At 41.1% G+C, this 22,519-nt stretch overlaps 1 protein-coding gene across 1 annotated transcript; it reads right to left on the minus strand.

The window, feature by feature from the left end:
• Positions 1 to 194: 194 nt before the first annotated feature.
• On the minus strand, positions 195 to 19,181 carry LOC103365665 (putative methyltransferase NSUN7). The gene is made up of 12 exons (XM_008293156.1): positions 19,102 to 19,181; positions 13,718 to 13,776; positions 10,900 to 11,030; positions 10,600 to 10,752; positions 9,844 to 10,027; positions 8,985 to 9,219; positions 8,218 to 8,361; positions 7,725 to 7,850; positions 6,423 to 6,558; positions 5,407 to 5,530; positions 1,491 to 1,755; positions 195 to 640 (listed from the first exon to the last, which is right to left on the minus strand). Exons 1-12 carry the CDS (start codon positions 19,142 to 19,144, stop codon positions 195 to 197), a joined length of 2,046 nt encoding a protein of 681 aa, XP_008291378.1. The 5' UTR covers positions 19,145 to 19,181.
• Between the last annotated feature and the right edge of the window lie 3,338 nt (positions 19,182 to 22,519).

The following is a 22,519-nucleotide window of genomic DNA, read 5'->3' on the forward strand; positions in this document are numbered from 1 at the left end:
TGACGTTGCAATAATGGCGAGTAAAAATGGCTCTAGAAGCATTTAACAGGACACTCACAGGCTCTGCGTGATTTGGCACTTTAATATGACCGTATACATTTTGATGTTAAACTTAGATACGACCGACTTTAATTTAGCAAGCACTGGACACAGACGTTAACCCTTCTGTAACAGCCGAGTTACAGTTTGTCGGGTCAAAACAGAGGACGGGATTTGCCCATAGCATTCTTGGAGAGATCACCACTTGAGCGAGAGGAGGACGCAAGTTGAGCTGGTGTCTTCCACCTGTTGGACTTTAAGCTGGGGCTGAATCCCGTTCGACTGGGCTGCCGAGATGGGAAGAAGTTGGGGAAGTGAACGGGAGGCAGAACGAGCAGCGCGGGCTTCAGCACCTCCTGCTGAGCTCTACGGGGACGGTCAGCTGGGGTTGCAGGGGTCGCTGGAGGGGAGGCAGGATGCGGAGTGGTGGGGGTGGTAGTTGTAGTGTTGAATACGGGGGCGATGCTCTTAGCAGGTGCGCTGTTTTCCGGGTTGGAGCAGGAAGAGGTGGAGGAGGAGCTGGCGCGTTCTTGTTTGGAGAAAGAGAAGGCGCTTGACACAGTGTTCTTTAAGGCTTGCATGGCCCGTGCTTTTGTTTTTCCTGGAGGACAAAAACAATCAGGTCAGAGATAGAGGTGTGGATTTCTGGACACAAGTTTAGAAAGCACTGTAATAAAAAAAAAACACTGCATGCTAAACTATTTGTATTCACACAAACCTTTTTCTTTGCTGTTTCTCATTATCTGTTAAAACATTAAGCTACTGTTAGCTGCCAGTTAGCTGAGCTTTAGTACAAGCCTAGAACTAGAAGCAGTTGGAAACACTAATCTGGCTCCCCAAAGGTGCACAAAAGTATAGTTTGTATGTATTTATTGGATAATTCAATGAGCCTTAGAGATGTTTGTTGGATTTTTTTTTTTTAATCTTTTGAGAAAGCGAGGCAAGCTGTGTCCCCAGGTCCACTTTTTATGCTGTTAGTTGTCTTTAGCTTCATATTTAATGGACACATTACAGTGTGGTATCAATCTTTCAGGTGCTCTGCAATTTTAACTCCACGCAACAAAGCCAAAGAGTGTATTTACCAAAACATTAAACTACTCCTTTAATCAGCTGGTTGGACCTGTGACTGCATACAGCTGAAATAAGATATGGTGAATTATACATCACAACAACAATGACACTACAGTCACCATATTTAAATCTTTATAATACAGGTTGTACATATTGCTACACATTTTCTGTATATATTGTTTCTACATCTGCACACGGGCTTTTTGTTTTGTGTGCCCTTGTCTTTTTGTACGCATTCCCCCCTGTGTGTGATGTTACTGTGTGTACAAGCCGGATCAGGTACACAAAATATTTCACTATGTGTTGTACTTTGTACAACTGTGTATGTGACAAATAAAATGTGATTTGATTTGATACAGGGCCACGGTGATCATGCTCACCTTGTGATGACTGCCGCATGTTGGTAAGTTCTGGATGCCCACACACAATAGCACTGTTGCTGTCCTTGGTCTGCTGGTTTTTGGATTGAATGCTGTCAGAGAGGTGGGGCTGAGAGGTGCGAGCATGGGCTGCTTTTTTCATTCGACTGGTATATCCATGGTGCTCTTTTCTGGTCAGGGGTTTGCAGTTGATCTTGTCCAGTATTCCCTTTGCATTTGCCCTGGCAATGGTTTCTTGTGGTGCCTCTTTGACTTCAGGTTCAGGCTGTTGAGAAGGAACAAAATAATATCTTATATTTTCTAAACCAAAAAAATTTTAGGATGAAAATGTATTCGTGAATGAAGCATACTGTACAGTGAAGCATACAGCCACAACTCCAGGCACCAGATGACCCTACAAACCAAGAAAGATCTAAAAACTCCCAAGTCGAGAGGAGAGGAGAGGAGAGGAGAGGAGTGGAGCTGAGAGGAGAAAGCCACCATGTCCTTGCTGCTGGCTGCAGGGTCACCTGCTGTCTCAGCAGCACACACACAGCAGCCCACTGCTCCCCTCAGTGCCTGAATTATTCACAAGCACAGTGTACACTATGGGGACATGAAGCCTATGTGAGTTTTTACGTGTATTTTGTTTTATAAGTGCTTGCTTGTACTTCAATGCAAATCTCTCTATAATTCTGTATACACAGGTGTGTGCACACATGGGGAGTGAAAGTGCACATGTGAGCATTTTGCACATGTTTACCTGAGTGTGTTGACACACACTACGCACTCAGGTAAACATGTTTTAGAAGCACCTCTGTAATGCAGTCTTTGGTGGAAGCACTGAACTTCATTGATGCTAACTCATACAGACAGGGGGCGCTGAATTATTCAACAGACACTCTCCCTTGCCTCCCTTTCTTCCCCCTCACCCCTGTAAATCTCACTTCCCCTCCATCTCCACTAAGCAACTGTGCCATACTCTGTAAATCTCTCATTTCCGTCGACACTCTGCCAAACTTAGCCGCCACAGCATTTCCTGAAGCCGAACCCCTTTTATTTATTTATATATATTTTTTTGCAACGCTTACGTCCAAAATCATCTTGTCCAATCTTCTTTGGCAACTGCATCCAAACTTATAAAACTCACTCTAAACAAAAACGAAAACAATGCCAAAGTGAAACATGTAGGATTCTGAATTTCCCATATATATTGTCCAAATTCATTCTTCAGGAGTGGTGTTCTTTTAGTAGAAAGTCCACCTGTGATGTGCTCTGCTTCCTCTGGAAATTAGGCCAGAAACACATTACTTGAATGTCTTTATTGTCCCCAGCTGTTCCTGTATGGAAGGCTCATAAAGAACTTGACTGGGCGCTGCAATGACAGCCAATATAAGCCAGACAGCATTCAAACACTTATATAATTGCTATTTTTATGGGCTTTTCAGAGTGCCACAATAACTTTTGATTAGCTGAGTTTATTGGAGGTAGGAAGAAAAAAACCTGTTTGAGGCACCATTACAGCAGTTTGATTATCTTTTCATTCCTATCTGCGGAGGTATAAAACATGATGGATGGCCAGAGAGAAACAGACACTACAGTACGAGAGAACTCCGTCACACCCGGTGGGGGTACGATGGCTTAATAACCCCGCGCCGGCATCAAAAGCATAAGAGCAGATTTCATAATGTGAGGGAGTATGTCATAAACGTGGCTGTGTTGTGGATTATGAGGATGTGGGGAAGACCGGTCACAAAGACTTGATGATGCACCTTTACCAACCTTGCAACATACTGCAACTACAGCTAGTCGGAGCTGGGCAGTAACACTCTACTGTATTTCTTAACAAGCACCTACAAAAATAACAGAGGGAGAGGAGGATGATGAAGAAGGCAAAGAGAGGAAGATGAAAGAGGATTGGACAGTGGATGAAGTCGGCTGAAATAAAAGACTGAGGGAGACTTTATTAAGCAATGAAAGCCTGTGAGTAGAAAACACAATAGAGGCAGAGGCAGAGTGCTTCCCAATTACCAGTGTTCATAAAGGAGGCAGAAAATCATCAGAAAGCTCCTCTCAGACACTGATATTATTAAAATTGCCACAATAAACCTGCATTCCTTTAAAGAGACTTGGACAGCATCATATTTTCAAGAGTAATTCAAACACACCTCCATAGACATATTCACATACAAAAAGTGCATCCAGTTTCTCCCTCTTCTACTTGTTTTGTCCTTTGAGCTACAAAATCCGAGACCAGCTCTTGATTCTAATGCAGGCTCCGAAGCCGGCATCAGCCTCCCTCACTCCTCTCATCCTCTAATCTCATCCTGACTTACCTCTAATGTTTCTAAAGCTGACCCAGACAATGTGCTCTGTCTTTTGCTTCCCCCCCCCTCCATTTCAGCATTCATTCACACTCGTCCCACCACCTGCTCCACCTACACCTCGCGCTTTCTGTCTGGTTGCTGATTAGACATAGACAAAACTCCCACATCTGTGACCCAACATTCTCATTTTGTAGAGCAGACCAATTTCCTCCCGCCACTACTTTTCTCTTTCTCAAGGGTTTGACCAACTACCTGCCACAGACTGCGATGCTCATTTTCACCTGATCTCAACTTCAGTGGTTCAACGTGTGCCTTTGCTGTGTTTCTGCCCAAACTATATAATAATTCAAAGCTTCATGCTTCAGTTTCCCAGTGGTTGCTTGTTTTTGACAGATAGCAGGGAGCAGAGTGTACCTTCCTCATCATAATTCTCACACTTAAAAGGTTCGGCAATTAAATTTATTTCACTTTGACTATGGTGTGCCTGTGTGTATCCATGAGAGAGCCAACAGTATGGTGGTTGTTCAGGTGTCAGGGGAACAAGAACATCAGAGTTTTTCAACAGACATAAATAAACAGATCATCCAGTGTTTCACCTCAGTGTATTCAGACTGCGCAAGAATGTAAGAAACCATACTCGCATATTTTTTTTTCTCTTTGCAAAGTACTTTGAAGACTGAACAAATGGCCAGGCAATCTTACAACAGTCAGCCAAATTACACCCAGGTATCCCACTGGCAAAGCCTATGGTCAGGTCCAGGACTAGTGATGGAACTTTTCTCTCAATTGAGACCAGACAGATTGGCAGGGCCAGATGTTAAATGAGCTAAATTTGTCCCTACTTATCTCTTTGGCTGCATTGCATAAAAGCAGCAGCAGTGGACAAGTGGTATGGCATTTTGGTATGGAGCTCAGCCATAATGTAGACCAGGGCTTCTTTAAGTCTGGATCTCTTTCAGCATCTGGACAGAACGGCAAGTCAATTCGGACCCAGCTTGTAACTTATGACATAAAAACAGTAGGTTGTTAAGTGTAGCTTGAGATTATTCAAAGGAATCCTGTCCCCCAGTTGAATGCGGTTTTCTGTCGTTGACATGGTTCTCATGGCAACGGTAACTGCTTGAGAGAGTGTTATATGTAGTTGCTGCCAAGCTCACACACTAACTTTACACCGGAGAATTTGCTATCAGCACCAAAGTGCAGAATGTGTCTCGTTTCTTCTAGCACATATTTCTTACAACTATTGTAAATGTAAGAAGATGTTTGAGTCAGAAACAAGTATGAAGTGGAGTAAAACTAATGTAACTGACTGCAGACAAATGTGACATTTCTCCAGCTAGGAAAACATTTATTTTAACTACCTTGATGGTCTTAAACTTGAATGTATGTTACTTGAAAAATATAAGTGAACTACTCTTACTGCAAATCGTTCCAGATCTCTGACCTGAAATAAAATCAGATCTTTGAGTAATAAGTTTGAGAACCCTTGTTGTACACCATACCATCACATAGAAAGGGCGTTCTATTTTGGGGGTGCAGATATCAAAGGTTATTTGTGAATTTCTTAGCTATGGCTTTGCTTGTGAAGTTTCTGCTTACGTGATGCTTACCTCTCTGTAAAGAACAGCAAGAAAGCAGCCATTGCTCTGCTCTGAAGGCTCCAATACGAAGAAGGGGTCTGCTGCCTCCACGGCCTCCGCACAGTCAGAGAAGCTGAAAGTGGAAGGGCTTAGCCTGGATGAAGGATACACAAGGGTAACTGCTCCGACTTCATACATGGCACACTAACAAAGTAGGAAAATACGCTAGGGCTGCAACTAATTATTACTGTTGTTACAGATTCATCTCTAGAGTATTTATTTAATTATTGTTTAGTTCAATCAAATTGTGAAAATTCCCAATCCATGTACCAATGCTCAAGCTCACATCTTTTAATGTTCTATTTTGTTTTTGCAAAATGTACACTGACAAAAACTTTTTTTTGGCAGTAAACTGTCTCATTAGAGAAGCTGGAACTTGTGAATTCCTGTGAATTGTTCCTAAATAAGTTAAAAACAAGTACCTAAACTTTTTTTTGTATTTCTGCATATTCACTTATTGTGGAATGAACATCAATTGTTTTAGCTCTAAAATGCACACAAGCACGAGATGTTTACGTGAAGTCAGTGTGATCCGTACCAATAATATTACTCGTGTTTTATTTATGCTAGCCTGAGGCATTGTCAGCACACCAGGCCAGGGTGCTGCAGAGACAAATCATTCTAAGTCTACAGGAATGGTTAACGTCAACAAGACTGAAGTTCTTAACCCCACAAACACTAAGGAAATAAAACTATTGAAAAAAGAGGAAGGCAGTGCGTCTGAAATTGTTTTTTTTTTGTTTCACAGGCCTTTAAACAGCATTTAGAGACATAAAATGGCACCTTTGATTATATTTTCACTGAATCTCCTTCAGTTTCTGCCTGAGGTGTGCTGAGGCTTTGACAGAAGCCTGTCTGAAGTGAGACGGACAAACACTTCGAAAAGCTAACAGACAGACAGCAAGGCAAACAGACCAAAAAAAACCCAAAACAAAACAGGGAGACAGATGTGGAAAGTACAGCAAGGTACAGAAACTGCAGCTGACCTGAAGTTTGCTTGTTTTGGATCCCCCCCCTGGTCTGAGCAGGCTTTGGCTTGCTGCAGGGCTTGGTTTACTACCTCCACATTCTCCTCTGGGTATGAAGAACAGGTAGAGTAGACTACTGCCAGCACCTTGGGGACTAAACACAAAAAACACATGTGCAGTCGAAAAATGTTTCTTCATCTCTTTTTATAACAATTAAATTTGATTATTCAAACTGAGCCATCCTCTTCATCATGCGCTCCCTTTGAAGAAATGAGCTCTTGAATATTAATTTCTCCACACTGTTTATGCATGTACATTGCTCATTTTATTTAAATGCCGCTGGCTTGTAGATTTTTTAGGCTGCTGGCAGTCTGACTTCCCTCATTTGAGCTTTGATTTCTTTCTTGCTCACTAATTATTGCCAGACAGAAACAATTAACACTCGGCTGATAACAAATAAAACCTACTGAGATGTGGCAGCACAGCTCCAAACAAATGAGGAATGTCGCTTGTGAGGAAAGGAAACTGAGACAAGAAGACGAGAGGATTAATCCATGAGACCAAAATGTTTGCTATTCAGGTGTCCTTACGTGGGTGTGGTGCTCCACAACAGACGTATGGCTGTGCGAGCACTCGTCCATGCATGTGCCTACATGGAGGCACAAATGAGACCATCGACACTCAATACATACCCACCATTAATTACCAGTCCTAATAGGAAGTATCTACACTGACAAAAACATAGACAAGGTTTGATCAATGGCTGTGTGATTAGAGAAGCTGGTGTACTTTACACAAAGCCGACAAACTCGACCTGCTTGAGGTAAATAAGACAGACGAGACACAGAAAGAAGAGCACTGTACAACACAAGACGGACTGAGGCTCAGAAATGTAGCTCAGGGATACGGATTAACAATGAATGTAGGAAAAAATAAATGAGCATAAAGGCATTGACTTCAGAATAGAACTCTAAGATCTGCATAAAATACTATAGAATATAATGCAACGTAACAAAGCATGTCCCTCTGCTATGTTAATATCTACAGTGTGTAAACAATACAAAGCACAATCACTAATCACTTGTTTAAAATATGCAAGGAATACTGCAGAAGACTGTGGCTGGCACAAGGCAACATTAGCATTCCTAATTAAGACTCAGGCGATCTCCAAGGAACACCACGGGCTTCGGTCTAATGGCATATGAGATTAGATAATTAGGAAGTGTAGGTTTCACTGTGTCAAACAGGTAAGAGAGGCTGCACGCCTGAGACTGAGATCATATGGTGCATGTGACTGAGTATGTGTGTGCATGTCTACAGGAGAGCAGGTGGTTGTACACTCACACTTCAAGGCATGATCAATATCCTTCCTCTGCTGCGCTACCAGAGATTCCAGTTTGCTCTGGGCTATGGAGCCTTGGGACAGGTCCTGCAGCAGGTTCATGTCTGAGAAAACAAAGCAGAAAGGAAGGTTTTCAGTTTTTTTTTAAATTGTTCTGTTTAGGAGGGTATATAAACAACTGTAATATAAAAGACATTAACATAAACAGCAATGTTCTTCATTTTTGATATAAAAGTAAAACAAGAAGTAATTAAGTAATTGCTGTGATACATTTGTTCAAAGTGAAAATACTTGATTTTATATTCAAAGATTAAATTACCTCTTATCAAAAAAATTCTGCTGCATCAAAACTCAAACTGTTGAATTATTTACATTGCTTTAAAACCAGCTACTAACTCAAAACTTTGTCTTGCAATATATACAGAGCAGTGTTCACATTTTATGGCTCTGCTATCGTGCACACATCACTACCTCCGTTTTCTTGCAGTATGAACTCGACTGGGTTGCTGACTGCAGACATAGAACACTTGGGCGTCAACAGGATAACGCGCACCTTTTGAAGCCGCTTGTCACCACCGTCCAAAGACTGGAAAACCTCCAGTATCAGCTTCACATCTAGGCAGCATGCACACACAGAATAATGATAACCAGCTCAATCGGCGACATACATTTTCTCACTGCTCAAATTCCATTCACAAGGTCCCCCAGTATTTCTTTGGAGAAAAATTCCCTGCCTAAAGGCATCTTTTGCAATTATGAAAATGTCAACTTTGCCCTTACCCAAAATTGTTATTCTAATGACTAGCTGAAGTGGTATCAGCAAATAATATTTACATACCGCCTCAAATCCCAGCAGACAGGTTTAAAGCACACTGGCTACATTTTGGAGTCTCTGATAATTTGTTGGCAGCAACTACAACAACTGCCAGACTCTTTGTTTAAATACCCCAAATATTTGTTATAATTGGTTAGCACACACAAAAAAAGCCTGTCAACATTTGAATTCATAATTAATGTATCAGTGTGACAGGGGTATATCCTGCTACCTCGTCTTATTTTCATTCCAAAAAAATCAAAAGAATGAAAATGACCGTCTCATGTCATTAAATAGACAGACATTTAACAGACAGGCGTTTTCTCTGCTTCCATCTCTTTGTGTTTATCTCCTCTTTTGTCTCTAAAACAAAGACAAACAAATACTCACAACCCACTCATGGACACATCCATTTTGTGCTTACTCTTGCAGCCCATGGTGGAGACAGCGAGCTGTAGCTCCGCCCTATGAGAGTTTGTACAGTCGCTGACACAAACGTAGACTGTGGGCTGGTTGTTGCTGTTGGATTTATGTTTCCCAGCAATTAGGGAGGCAGTGTGGGAGACAGTGAGGCCAGAGAAGCTGCCCACCATAAGTACATCGCCGTCCTCTGGTAACAGGGAGCACACTGCATTTGGGCCAAGGCTGCATGACTTATCCTACAGGCACAATGAGTTAAAGACATTAGATAGGTGTTGGGATGTCAACCTCAAAGTCCTCCATTCAGGTCAGCAGCATCTGTCGAAGTGGATGGAACACAAACTAAGATATGGGAGGAAAAGACAGGGATGTTTAAAAAGGGAGAAACATGGCAGAAAGAAAGAATGATGGAGACTCATAAAATGAGGAGAAAACTGAGAGAAGGGGAGATGATTAATTAGGCAGCGGTGTTGAATATTTGATTGAATTTGGCCGTAAAATCTGATTTGATTGTGTTGTGGTGCTGTGTGCTGCTTACAGTTTGTATGGCAGCTTGACTTTTATAGAGTAGAAATTAAATGATTAAAATGTCCCCTCCTCCCAAACAGGATAATTCTTTATGGCCCAAAGTGAAGCATGGCCATATGAGTGAAAGTGATGTGAAATATTTGTATCTGGGCAAACTAATCTCAGTTGGCATAAGGGATCTCAGTTTGATAATCAATTTGAGCAAGTCCATTACCAAAGTGAAATCATAAATATCAGAGGGGACTGATGCAGCTGAACAGATTTCCACAGCCATATTAAAGTCTACAGAGGGGAGGCTGCTCTTGTCAGAAACCTTCTTTCTGCACAGCCAGTACCTGGAGGATGAGTTTGTGGTCACTAAGCAGTCCGGTGGAGTACAGCTGAGCTTTCAGCTGAGTAGGGAATACCAGTATATCCCCACAGTGGGGATCCTGGCAGAAGGTCTGGCCCTCCAACTGCCCAATCGATTTCGCTTGCAAGAGGCCCGCACTCTTCAGCACACTTTGGACCTCATCAAGACTGGAAGGAAAGGAGAGGAGCAGCGAAGAGAGCAGATTAGTAGAAACCCAAGAGGAGGGATCAGGGAAGAAGGTCAGAGGTGGGAGAAAGAGGAAGACTGTCATCATAGATAATAATAGCGTGTAGAATTGCTGTGTGGCCTTTTAAAAGACTTTAATAGTAATATGTGCTATAAAAGCTATTAAGATACACACACACACACACACACACACCATTAGTCCCAACAGGTGACCTTTACAGTCCTAGAGCTGGTCGAGGGGTGTTGCTGATTGAATCTGTCTACCGCAGCAGGATTTACACCTAACTGAATCAGCCTGTCAGGCGCGTGCAGGAACACACATAAATACACACATACGTATATATACACACACATTGTCTGGTCGTTTAATTGGATGTCAGCTGGGCACCTGGCCCATAAAACATTGGGCAGCACCCCAAGTTAAAGGTCTGTGTGTGAGTGTAGGTGTGTCTGGATACTTGCACACGTTCTGTGTATGCCTACAGTCCCTTCCCAGGTTTATGTACAGCAATGAGTGTGTACTCTCTGTACGATTTGTGTGCGCTCAGCTCACCTGCTCTTCAGCGTGTTGACCCATGCATAAAGTGGAAGGCTTTTTGATCTCTCCTGCTTCTTTTTCACAGTCTCTGGCAGAATACACTCAATAGACAAGAGACTATGTTTGATCCTGCAGCGAGCTAGAGAGGCTGCCAACTTGGTTTTAAACCTAAATATAACACAAACAAAAGAAAAAAATGAATACCGAGGCTATCAAATTCCTTGATTTGTACTTTCTTTTACAATTCCACTCCCAGCTGTGTTAGCGGGTTCCTCTTTATTTTTCATGCTCTCCTTGACATTTTTCTTTCCCTACCTGTGGAGGTAGTTCTCCACATCTCTAACTTCCTGTATGATCTCCTCCTCCCCCTGGCGTTCCCGCGGGAGGAACTTCCTGTCTTGGAAGTCACAGAGCATGACGGCAACCAGGCTCATCTGTTCATCGGGCTAGAGCAGAAGAGCAAAAGGTACAGTTAATTGGTGACTTCTATTTTAACAAGAGAACAACAAAAAAGTAGCAGCAAGAATAGCGCGCTGCATGCCTAATAGATAAACTTCTCATTTTAATATCACAGCTGAGGAACACGCTTGCATCTGTTGAATGGTTACGCCTCAAAGGTCAGCATATGTTACATAGCTAGAATTTACATGTGCATAACAACAAGACAGCACAACAAGGCATTTGGTGATTTTGAGGTAGCTCTATCTTGGTTACCTAATGAGGGGTACTGTGCAGTGATACTATTTATCTGGATTGATTTAGAGACTAAATTGTATTTAATTTGCAGAAATTGACACCCGTTGTACTTCAAGGATGTCCTGCATTGACCCCACTTCTGCCGCTTAATTAAACCTAGGAGGAAGCCTCAGTTACGTCTCTACCACACCTCTACAATTATCCCTCTCCCTTCAACTATCTATCCCCTGTCTCTCTCTTTCGTCCCAGGTCTATGCCCCTCTCTCTGTCTCAAACTCCACCTTTCTCTCCCTGAGGGTGGGAGGGCACCAGCCATATTAGTGGCAGATGGTGTCGCATGGCAGCAACAGCTTGCCACATCCTCACTACTGAGCTAATGGGCAGAGAAGCCAGAACGCTACAAGGGTTTATGCAGCATCTAAGGAATTAGCCATCACTCATTATTCATTCCAGAGGCTTTAAATTTCATTTTTGGAAAGGTCGATTTCTGAAACAGGTTGTGGCACTCCACTTTTCCGCTCTCGTCCTCCCTCACCACCTCAAGTTCCACTTGCCCTTTACCAAGGTTAAACTCTTGGGTGTGGGAAAATTCCCAGTCATTAAGTTGCCTGGCAACAGTGTCCCATGATGGGAAACTGGCCTACAGTAAACATGCCAGCTCTGTTTATCCAGCTCTAATCCAGGTCTCTTACATAAGAATTTCAGTGTTTATGTTAATATGCCTGTAAACCAATGATTAATTTCAGTTGTGTATTGTGAATCAGTCAGTTGAGTTTTATAGGCTAAGCAGTTGTAATACGTAGCATTAATATGTACCACATGAATAACTGTCAGTTGAAACTGAGTTGAGTTTTAAGATTAAAGAGACCAAAGTCAGTGTTTAATATTCTGGATGTAAGTTTGTACGTTAGATGTGATTAAAGTCTCATATGGCTTATTTTACACAGGGATTGAGCCAATGCCGTGTTAAATGTGCTTTCTACCTAATATGTTTGCCTCGCTAGATTTTATATCATCTCTCAGGCTATTTCCACCCTCCATGAGATTTAGGCCTCATTTTCCCTTTCCATTGTGATCAAATGTGCTTCAAGCTCAAAGTCTATCTATAGCTTCATTTTTCATTCTACTTTTTTTTTCTCCAATACCCTCATGTACCCCCTTTTTTACAGCTGGCCTATTCTCTCTCCTTCACCTCTTTCTACTCTCTATCAAGGTTGAACTTTATAGATGCCAGCAGTGTAAGAGAAGGTGAGAGTGAGTTCTAAAGACTGTCTCATTGTGTCTGGGCTTTATTGTCTAGCCAGAGGGATGCAGAGTAACGACCTGCCACCAACACATAGGGAGAGCCATTCATTTCACCCAGGGCTGCATTTCACGAGGCTACAGTGCAAGTATACATCTGCGTGTCGGTGGGTATTGCACTGCAAATACATATCTATTTCCATGTGTATTAATGTGTCTGTATATGTTTAGGTCTTCAGTGAAGTAGACACTGGTTGTCTACAATCTGTACACTCTGTGACAGCTGTTTTCTGTGTACACATTCACCAGCTTTCATTACTCTTCTCCTCTGCCAGCTCAGTAGACAAACAGTGGCTCTGTATTCTGTGCATGTTTTATCACCATCCAAAATGTTAGAGAAACAGCTTAAGCAACCTTCCTCCTTCCGCAGCTTCTTTTATGTGAAATGTTAAAAGTAGGGCAAAAGTACATGCCAATCTCCCCCAGAGGATACCTCTTCATTTAAGTAGCAGGGTGTTCTTCTGCGGTTTAACGGCTGCAGGTTCACGGCTGTGCTGGGAATCATTCTTTTACGACTACATGGCTTAATAATAACACTCAGCACACTGATTCTATGGCAGATGTAAGACAGACACTGTGCAAAATACACTCACATGCCACATGCAAACACACCGTCCCTGGGCTGTTACAGCATTTTGATTTCATCACTAATTAATGGGGTGTTTTGCTTGAGAGTAGCAATAAAGGAAAATGCACACCCAGATGTGCTTTGCCACATAGTGACTTTTAGATATATTACTCCAAAGGGAGTGATTGTCATTGATTAGGGTAGGGAATATAAAGGAAACAAGGTGCTTTGTGAGTTGATCAAAGGAGCGCATCAGTGTAATACATCAATATTACTGTTACTGATTACGAGTCTAGACAACAGAACAAAGAGTATGCAGAGTATAAACAGCATGGCATGAATATTGGAGAGTGTCTAAGAAAACTATACACACGTGAATGGCAACACAAACTCCAAAATTGAAGTCTAGCCTTTCTTAGAAACAAAAGAACTTCAATATTTAGCAGCATATTAAAAGTAATGTGCCTCTCTGTCACACAATGTTGACAAACTCCAAGGGACTGAACATGTTTACCTCTCTTAAACTAATGCTGTGTTAAAAACGCTGCTTCTATGGAACTGACTCACCACTGGTCGGGTGAGATAAAAGCAGCTGTCAGTCATGATGTCCTCCAGCAGTTCTTGATCTGTGCAGAAACAAAGTAAAACAAGGTTAGTTAGAAGGATGGAAATGTAATAAGGGGGATTTCCAATTACTAATTATGTGTGTGAGCTATGTTGATGCATATTAGTGCATCTTTTATATCAACGTCTAATTATCCCTTGAAACCAATCCCGACTCCTTCATTTGGAGCAGGAGATAAAGGCACAAGAAATTACTCCTATCCATTAACTGGTAAAATATATGCTACGAAGGACAAACCCATATCTAATGATGAAAACATGTCAAGGAAAAAAAAGAGTGAAAGGAGCAAGAGAGGCTCCTTGAGGCACCCCCGAATGATGGTGATTTAATTTAAAAAGATAATTAAATTAGATCGAGGGTTTAATTTCCCGTGATTAAATGCTTATTTGGTGCTTAATTAGACCTAATCTGATTCTTCATTTGCCTCTTTTCTTTTCATTTATTGTGTCTGTGGTGAGTGGGCGTGCAAAGTCGAAGGACTGATGACATTAATGGCATCTGAAGTAACACGCACGATACATCTAAACATGATCAGTGAAACTAAATATTACAGGCATGCATGTTTTTCATGTCAGAGTAGAATGCATTATTATTGCTCTTATTATCTTTTTTATTTTATTCAACATCGTTACATTAAAAAAAATATGCAGTGGTGTCTTGATGAACAGATGTGATGTTCTTATTTTACACTTTTATATTGTACAGATATATGACTCATAAAAATTACATTGGATTAAATATCTGTTGGGTTTTTGCATGTATTTCGTTTCCTTCCAGGGTAACCAATTTAATGTGGCTTGACTGTCTTTATTAAATCAGAACACCAGTCTGAAAAATGTAACTATAAAGTGTTAAAAGGTGAGAGCTTTTTTTCACCTTCACACCCCGGCTCTCTTATCATAAAAGCAGCAACTGTCTAGCTAACCAACAGGATACATTCTTTTGAAATATATATACAAACTCACAGACTTATCGTTCCCATCTGTGAACAGTGGGCTCTCCTTTTCAATATGCAGGAGGTGGCAAGACAGTAACATTATCCAGTCTATCATGCTCGGATTAAAGAACAGCTGCTTCCAAAGTTACTCTGCAGGTAGAGTGTTTGCTCACTACACACTCTAAATGGGAAAAAGGATCATTTTTCTAATGTGGATGCGTGTCTAATGAGATTGGAAACCACCTCTATGTTACTGCAGAGGAGTAAGTAAAAGGTGGAGATGAGAAGCAAGTGCGAAACCACAGTTTGGAAATGAATATGTATGTGCAGTGTGTCTATCACCAGTGTGGTTGCTCTCTTGGTTAATTCCTATTCTTAACAGACACACCTCTGAGGCTGTGAATAAGAGGTAATCCCAGAGCCCATCCACAGAGACACCATGGAAACCACAGACACTGCTGTTAACTTATCACAACATCACAAATCATGCCCAGCCGCTCTGGGTCTCAGCCAAATGCACACTGGGCACCCCTATAGCGTGTAGGGCAAGAAAAACACACAAGTCTGCATGCAAGTACATCCACATGCTCTCACACACACACACACACACACACACACACACACACACTGCTGCGTACACAAATAAATGTTTTCATATGATAGAGCTTATCTTTAATTGCGGAAACACTGGCATACAACATCAGCAGTGGTCTAATTTATAGCTGATGTAGATCAATAAGGTTTACAATTGTGGCCATTACTGCAGAAGGTCTTAAAGATAAGCCCTGAAGAGATAACCACACAGTGCACACTGCAAAACAGACCCCAGAGGAGGCCGTGACGCTTGGGTTTGTAGAGGTCATAGTCTTCCACATGCTATAAATCACACAGAATGAAACACAGAGAAATTTCAGCTATAAATCACTTACAGTCTTTACACAGCAATGCTGGGTTTTACCTGAGGGATGATGCAGAGTTTGTTAAATCTGACATTGACATGCAACAGTCGCTTGAAGTGACGAACAAAAAAATGTGTCCTCCATCAGCATTGGGCACTATTCATTGAGGTTCTGAGGTTGTGCGCTTTGTGGCTTCCATTTAAGTATTACACAATGAGCAGTGACTGATGGTGGCTCTTGTCAAACAAATCCTTGGTGCAAGGACCAGATCTGAATGCAGTCACCTTCTCTCTTCAGCCAGGTCTTCGCCTCACAATGTTCTGCCTCAGTGCCCCTAAATGCACATTAATCTAACAGTGGACCAGCCAAAAAAAGGTGCTTGCCATAAGTTATACATTCACCTTTGGATTAAATGTCCAATCTATCTTAAATATTGTGCACCTGCACAATTTAATATTTGCTGAGGCATACTGGTGGTAGTTGCTCTGATTGTGGTCAAGGACAAAAAAAAAAAAGACAGTCTTTCATGCTATAAGTCCAGCCTAACACAAAACGCTCCAAAGAACCTTTCATGTTGCACATGGAGAACAGCAGCCTCAGTCATTTGACAGCCTGGCAGTCCAGCTGGACAGTATGGACAATGAGGCAGAAATACTCAGAGTAGCCAGTATAAAGAAATAAGAACGCAGGAAAAAGAGGAGGGGGAAAAAAGGGGGGTGGGGGGGCTTAATGGCTGGCAACAAGGTCAACTAAATTTCTACCAGTAAAGATCCACACAAAAATGACTTTGCATAACATAACATCAGCATATACCTCCAGCAATGTGAACACCAATCAACAAGATAAGTAACCTTGACAACATAATCTGCCTCTAGGTCTAGCAGATAGTCACTCAGATATGAAAAGTGCTTTTTAGAGAAAAAAGAAAAGAGTCACAGAAATAGAAAAGCCCAGAACATAAAAAGGAAAAGAATGAAGTGTAGGAGGAGGTGAGGCAGAGAAAGGAAATCTGCTTATATTAGTCATTTGAGTGACTTTAGCTTTAAGTTTATAAAATGTTAAATCTACAGGATAAAATCCTCCCCAGCACCACCTCCATAGTTTAATACTGACTGAGAATCACTGCAACAGAAAGGTCTCTGTCCCCAGCTACCAATATACTGAGCAACTTTTTTTTTGTTGTTTTGGGCTCATGAGAGTTATAATCACAAGATCAATACTAGTGCTCATTGGCATTTCACTCTGCGTGTTTTTCGCTGGTGAAGCATTTCTTCTTTAGGTTAACAACTGACCTCAGCTCAATTTTGGATCAGTCATCGCAAGGCAGTGCACGAATGACGTGTCTGTGTGTGTGTGTCACTGCCAGCATGTCACTAGCAAATCAATTTCTGCACCAGAAGCCGGCCTGCTCGTAGGAGGAAGAAGAGGAAAGATTGGCTTCCAGGCTTTGTCATTTCATCTACACCCAATTTCACCACACAGCAAATGCGAGAAAAATGCCAGCATGTGACCAAAATCCATATGTGATCAAGGAAGGTCACCAATCACATCTCTGTAACACTAATGGATAAATAAATAAAATTACACAGGATAACTTTCATGTCACAAAACAGGTCCTATTTCTTGAAATTGTGAATCAAATCAAAAGTGGTAAAATTAAAGAAACCAGTGGATTAATCTCCTTTTTGTCCTAGAAATTGCCCAGTTGTGGCTTCTCAACTCCTCCTTTCTCCAAGTTATCTGCACTGTCTAGTTGAAGTTGCTGAAATGAATTCCAGAAATGTACAGCATAGGGGATAGAAACCACAAAAAAGAAATACACTAACATAGTACTGATAAGACAGGGGAATATTTGTCTGTGAAATAAGCCCTGAACAAAAAAGGGATTCATTTTAAAAGGAAATTAAGTATTGTAATAGTTCTCAGTTCAAGTAGGCAATTTTTCTTAAACACAGCTCAAGTTCGTGCTCTTGTCCACATTAACTTGTTTTAATGTTTGTACCAGAAAAGCTCATTTCTCAGTGGGGACATACAGGCAGCCACTCAGAGAAAGGAAAAGGGATGAAGGATTGTTCTGGCATTAAAATCTCCTCTCTCATTGTGCTTATCAATCTGCTCAATTTCACCTGGTAATGTAAGCACTCCGACCTACAGCTGTAAAACTAATATAAGTTGCTCCAACGAGGCGCTGGAGCTTGTGGATGATGGATATTTTTCAAGTGATCTGCATTAACTGTGGGACATGTAGGTCTGAAGCTTATCCAGGTTCAGCGGGCGGATGGTGTGATGGAGCAAAATCATTCATGGCTACGAGGGTGTTCCTGCTACCTGACCTCTCCATCCACTGAGAACACGTTAAATCGATTCCAGCCGGCTTCCTGCACTGGCAGTTGGCTCGCCTCCCCTGCATTATCACCATGGTGATTACACACCCCTGTGATTTCGGTCACCCAGACCCCACCCTAATCCCAGAAAACAGATTATGGCCCAAATTGATTTGTAGCATCACACAGAATTCCCACTGGTCATTCAAGCATTTTTTTTTTCCCTCTTCTAGTTGCCCTTCATCAATCTATCTATATCCAATTCTATCTGTCAATTAACTCCTCCAGAGCTATTCATTCTAATTTCAAATGGTTTGGTTTGCCGAGAATCAAATAGGCTTTACTTGCAATTTAAAGGACCTGAAATGAATCAAAATAGAAGTTGCTGAACACCTTCTCCTGATGACCTCACTCCAAACTTGCCCAAAACACAAAATATAAAAGCAAGGGTTAGCAATCAGGTTATTCTGTAGGCGGCTGTTTTTATCACTGTCGAGCCAGGGGCCAACATAGTTGTACAGCCACTGTGGAGATGCAGTCCTATGTGTTGTATTTTTTATTACTTTTACCAAGAAACAGATTTTTTTTAAAAAATCTAGTTGTTTTAATATTGTATCCAAGGGCAGATTTCATTGTATCCCCAGTGCCAGAGTTACAGAAGCTTGTACTCTTTCTGCCAAAAATTAAATATATAGAACAATTTATGCTTTGCGTTGCAATGTAAGACTTGAAATGTAGTTATTGGATTATTTACTCACAACTGTGGCCTGTTTCATTTATGGTTAAATGAATTTGAAAATAAAAAAACAAAAAAACATTAATTTCATTATAACCAAATGTTACAAAATCCTGTTTATTCAGACCCACCCGAGCTTTGTATTTGCATTTTTACCTTTGTACCTTTTGATTGTGAAAAATCAATGCAAGGCAAAAACAAAATATAAAATGTTTTGAAAAAAGCTCTACGAGGGGGCCAAACAGTTGAGAGCCAGACTTGACCCCACAAGATGCTGCTTGTCTCCAAGTGTGTATAAGGCTGTCGATATGCACTGTACATATCAAGGTTGTCAGAGAAACTGAAGCAAGAAGAAAGGACGGAAAGTAATAATGAATGAATGTTCAACAGATCAGAGTAACATCAGGCTCCCAGTTTCTCGTAAACTTACACGTCAGTGTTCTGAAGGCCAGCTCATACGCTGCTCGTTGCATCTTTGCATTTTTGACCTTAGGTAGTTCGAGCCCTCTCTTTTCGCCATAATTCACCAACCGGTGTGCAGCAGGCTTCTCCTGGTGGCTATTTTGGAAGATGACTGAAGCCAGCAGGTAGACTGTGTCTGGGAAACCCAGACAATATTGGCCGGTGATCTGGGGCTCTGGAGGACAGGCAGGGTTGCCGCTGTCAGCTGGGTCATCTGGTGGAGTAAGGTCTGTGCTGCTTGTGATCTGGGAGCCAGACTTTTTGGTCTCGCATGTGGAAGGTCGAATGAGACGGCCATGAATTCTTTTTTTTTTTGGCATCCTCTCAGAGATGTGCTTTCTCTCTGACACCTGAAAACATGCAATAAAACCCTTAAGATGCAAACAATCCAGCATTCTACATTTGAGAGTCTTGAGTTAAACTTGGGGTAATAAGGACTGAAACCATGTAAATCACATTTATAGGATTATTGGGTTAAACAACTGCAAATATTATTGCAAAATGTGTGCAGCATATAGGTATGGGTCATTCCATCTCAAATTATCAGAGTTTTAGAAAAATGTATGCGTGACCACCTCTGATTTGCCTGAAAATTTCATAGCATAACATATTATGATATATAAGTATCTTTTTGAAATGTTGTCTTGATACATCAAAAATTTAACTAGATATGCTTGTTTTTGGGCTGCAAGGTGACTTAGTGGTTAGAACTGTTGCCTCGCAGCAAGAAGGTCACCGGTTCGCGTCCCGGTGAGGACACCCAGGGTCTTTTTGCGTGGAGTTTGCATGTTCTCTCCATGCAGCGTGGGTTCTCTTTGGGCTCTCTGGCTTCCTCCAATAGTCCAAAAACATCCATTATCTATACACTGCTTAATCCTCATTAGGGTTGTGGGGGGGCTGGAGTCTATCCCAGCTGACTGAGGGTGAAGGCAGGGGACACCCTGGACAGGTCTCCAGTCTATCACAGGGCTACACTTAGAGACAGACAACCAAGCACACTCACATTCACACCTACGGATAATTTAGAATCACCGATTAACCTCAACATGTTTTTGGACTGTGTGGGAGGAAGCTGGAGAACCTGGAGAGAACCCACACTGCACGGGGAGAACATGGAGACTCCATGCAGAAACATCCCGGTGCCCCCACCGGGACACAACCTTCTTGCTGCAAGGCAACAGTGCTAACCACTGTTCCACCTTGCAGCCCAGTCCAAAAACATACTGGGATTTTTATAGCAGAAAACTTTCTTGCCCTGACTTATATTTAATAGTAATCTCATGCACTGACATGAGCAAGACTTCAGTGGTTAATTTATTCTCATGGTCATTCTCTTGTTTTGTGTTTCTTGGGGATAAGCTTGGCCTTCAATACTAACGTCACAAATGAAACTATGTGCAGAAAGTTAAAGTGTGAATAAACACATATTTATAGTAACTGCTTAAAAGTTTACTTTCAAGCTCCTCTGCAAATAAGCTTGTAAATAAGCACAATATGTAGACAACATATAGATATAATAGGTAACAGTTCATTGGATTTCTGCAGCCTAAAAAGTGGGGTCCACAAATGAAAAATAATCCCAGATAAAAAAATACTTTCTTAGTGGTATTTGAAGAACTCTGTTCTACTTGGATTTGGCTATCTAGCTTATTTTGTGTTTTGTTTCAAAGCATTGCGACACTCAGCTACAGACGGTTCAGAAAACATCACCAGCTGCCTTCTGCATTATCAATACTTTTGAGGTGATGTGTGCTCAGAGATGGCACTTTTAATGACTGCTTCAATTGTTTTCAGACTTTGACGAACCCATAACAAGATAAGATAAGATTAATCCAGAGGGTAATTTTGCTAGATATTGCTCAGAAGCAAAAAATTACATAACATTAGGAAATGCATTGCCAAGCAGAAAAGCAATAAAATACGATCAGATATTATTTTTTATCTACTTGCCCAATATGGAAGACACTGAATCACTGACATGAAGAGAAACAGCAGTAAAAAGTTCCATTTTTCTTATCTTAAATAGCCCCTGTGATGCTGATGTACATGGTGTCACATTTCAATGTGTGTATAATATACCTGCTGAAAGTGGATGTAAGATTTTTTTAACATTTATCTCAGAAAGTGCCTCATATATTGATGTAACATTTCACAGATAACATTTTAAAAATTCATGCTTGAAGATAAAAAAACGTTTTAAGCAAATCCTTGATCCTCTAACTGATTATTTGAGATGGACTGACCCTAAAACTAAAAACTAATGTTAACCAGCAGAGTGTGAAGTAAATCCAACTTCATTCAACCTTTGATTTTGTTTGTCTTCTATTGGTTATAGATTGTACTTTGTTTACTTTACGGTTAGTATGATCGGTAGAAAACAATAATAACTTCTGGGAAAATGTTGACAACTGAAGCTACATCGTGTGTTTTGAAACAAGCTAGCTAGCTAGCTAACGTTAGCATGACACTGATTTATGAAGCAGACGTTACTTTCGGTAGCAGCTCAAGTGGGAAATGTTTCGATGGGATTCACGTTACCTTAGAAGATCTATTTGGTTTCCCAGCGCAGGCGGCAGGTTAACGGCGCCAGTGTCTGTTGTCCTTCGCTAAATTTTTAAGTGCCAGTAAAGTTTCCCCTCTTATAAGCCTCTCCGCGAATGTTTACAGGAAGACTTATATATATTTTTAAAAATAAATCAATAAACTTTCTAAATGTCCGTTAATACTGCAGCGCGTTCAGTATTACGCCATCACCATGGTAACCGCATGCTAATTTCAAGGTCCTGCTCTTCACGGATCAAGAAGTAATCTGTTTAATGCTGGACGTCCTCTGCAGCACTGCGGGCTTGTTAAAGTTTTACAGAGCATTATATCAGAGAGCGAACCACAACACTGATTGACAGTCATACATAAACTTGCAGATGGCATCCAGCTGCTGTTTTAAAGCTCAGGTCGAGGTAGAAGAAAAAAAAAACAGGTGCAGATCCTCCACTTTCCTCTGTATCCTGTATTCTTCCCTTCCGATTGTTTGGCATTTTGCAAATCTAAAAACTCCTGATGTTCTTGTTCAAGTGGAGGAAATCAAATGAAGTGGTTTGGTTTGTTGATGTAATATTTTTACAGTCGAAATTGGCTTCTGTGCTTTTTTTCTCTACTGTTTATATGTGAACCATATTGAGCCATTAGCTTTTTTATTAATGTGATAAAATGTAAGAGTTTGAAGGTATGATGTCCCCACTGATGGATTCCTCCTTACTGTAGGCTAGACATTCCTGGTGATTAGTGATTTGACATTGTACATGAGGATTGCAAATATTCATGATAATAAACTCATTGTTCCAACTTTTGCAACTTTCCCATCACTTGGTAATTATTTGGAACTATTC

This window comes from Stegastes partitus, unplaced genomic scaffold, assembly GCF_000690725.1.
Source record: "Stegastes partitus isolate 25-593 unplaced genomic scaffold, Stegastes_partitus-1.0.2 Scaffold860, whole genome shotgun sequence".
In the NCBI taxonomy this organism is placed as follows: Eukaryota; Metazoa; Chordata; class Actinopteri; family Pomacentridae; genus Stegastes; species Stegastes partitus.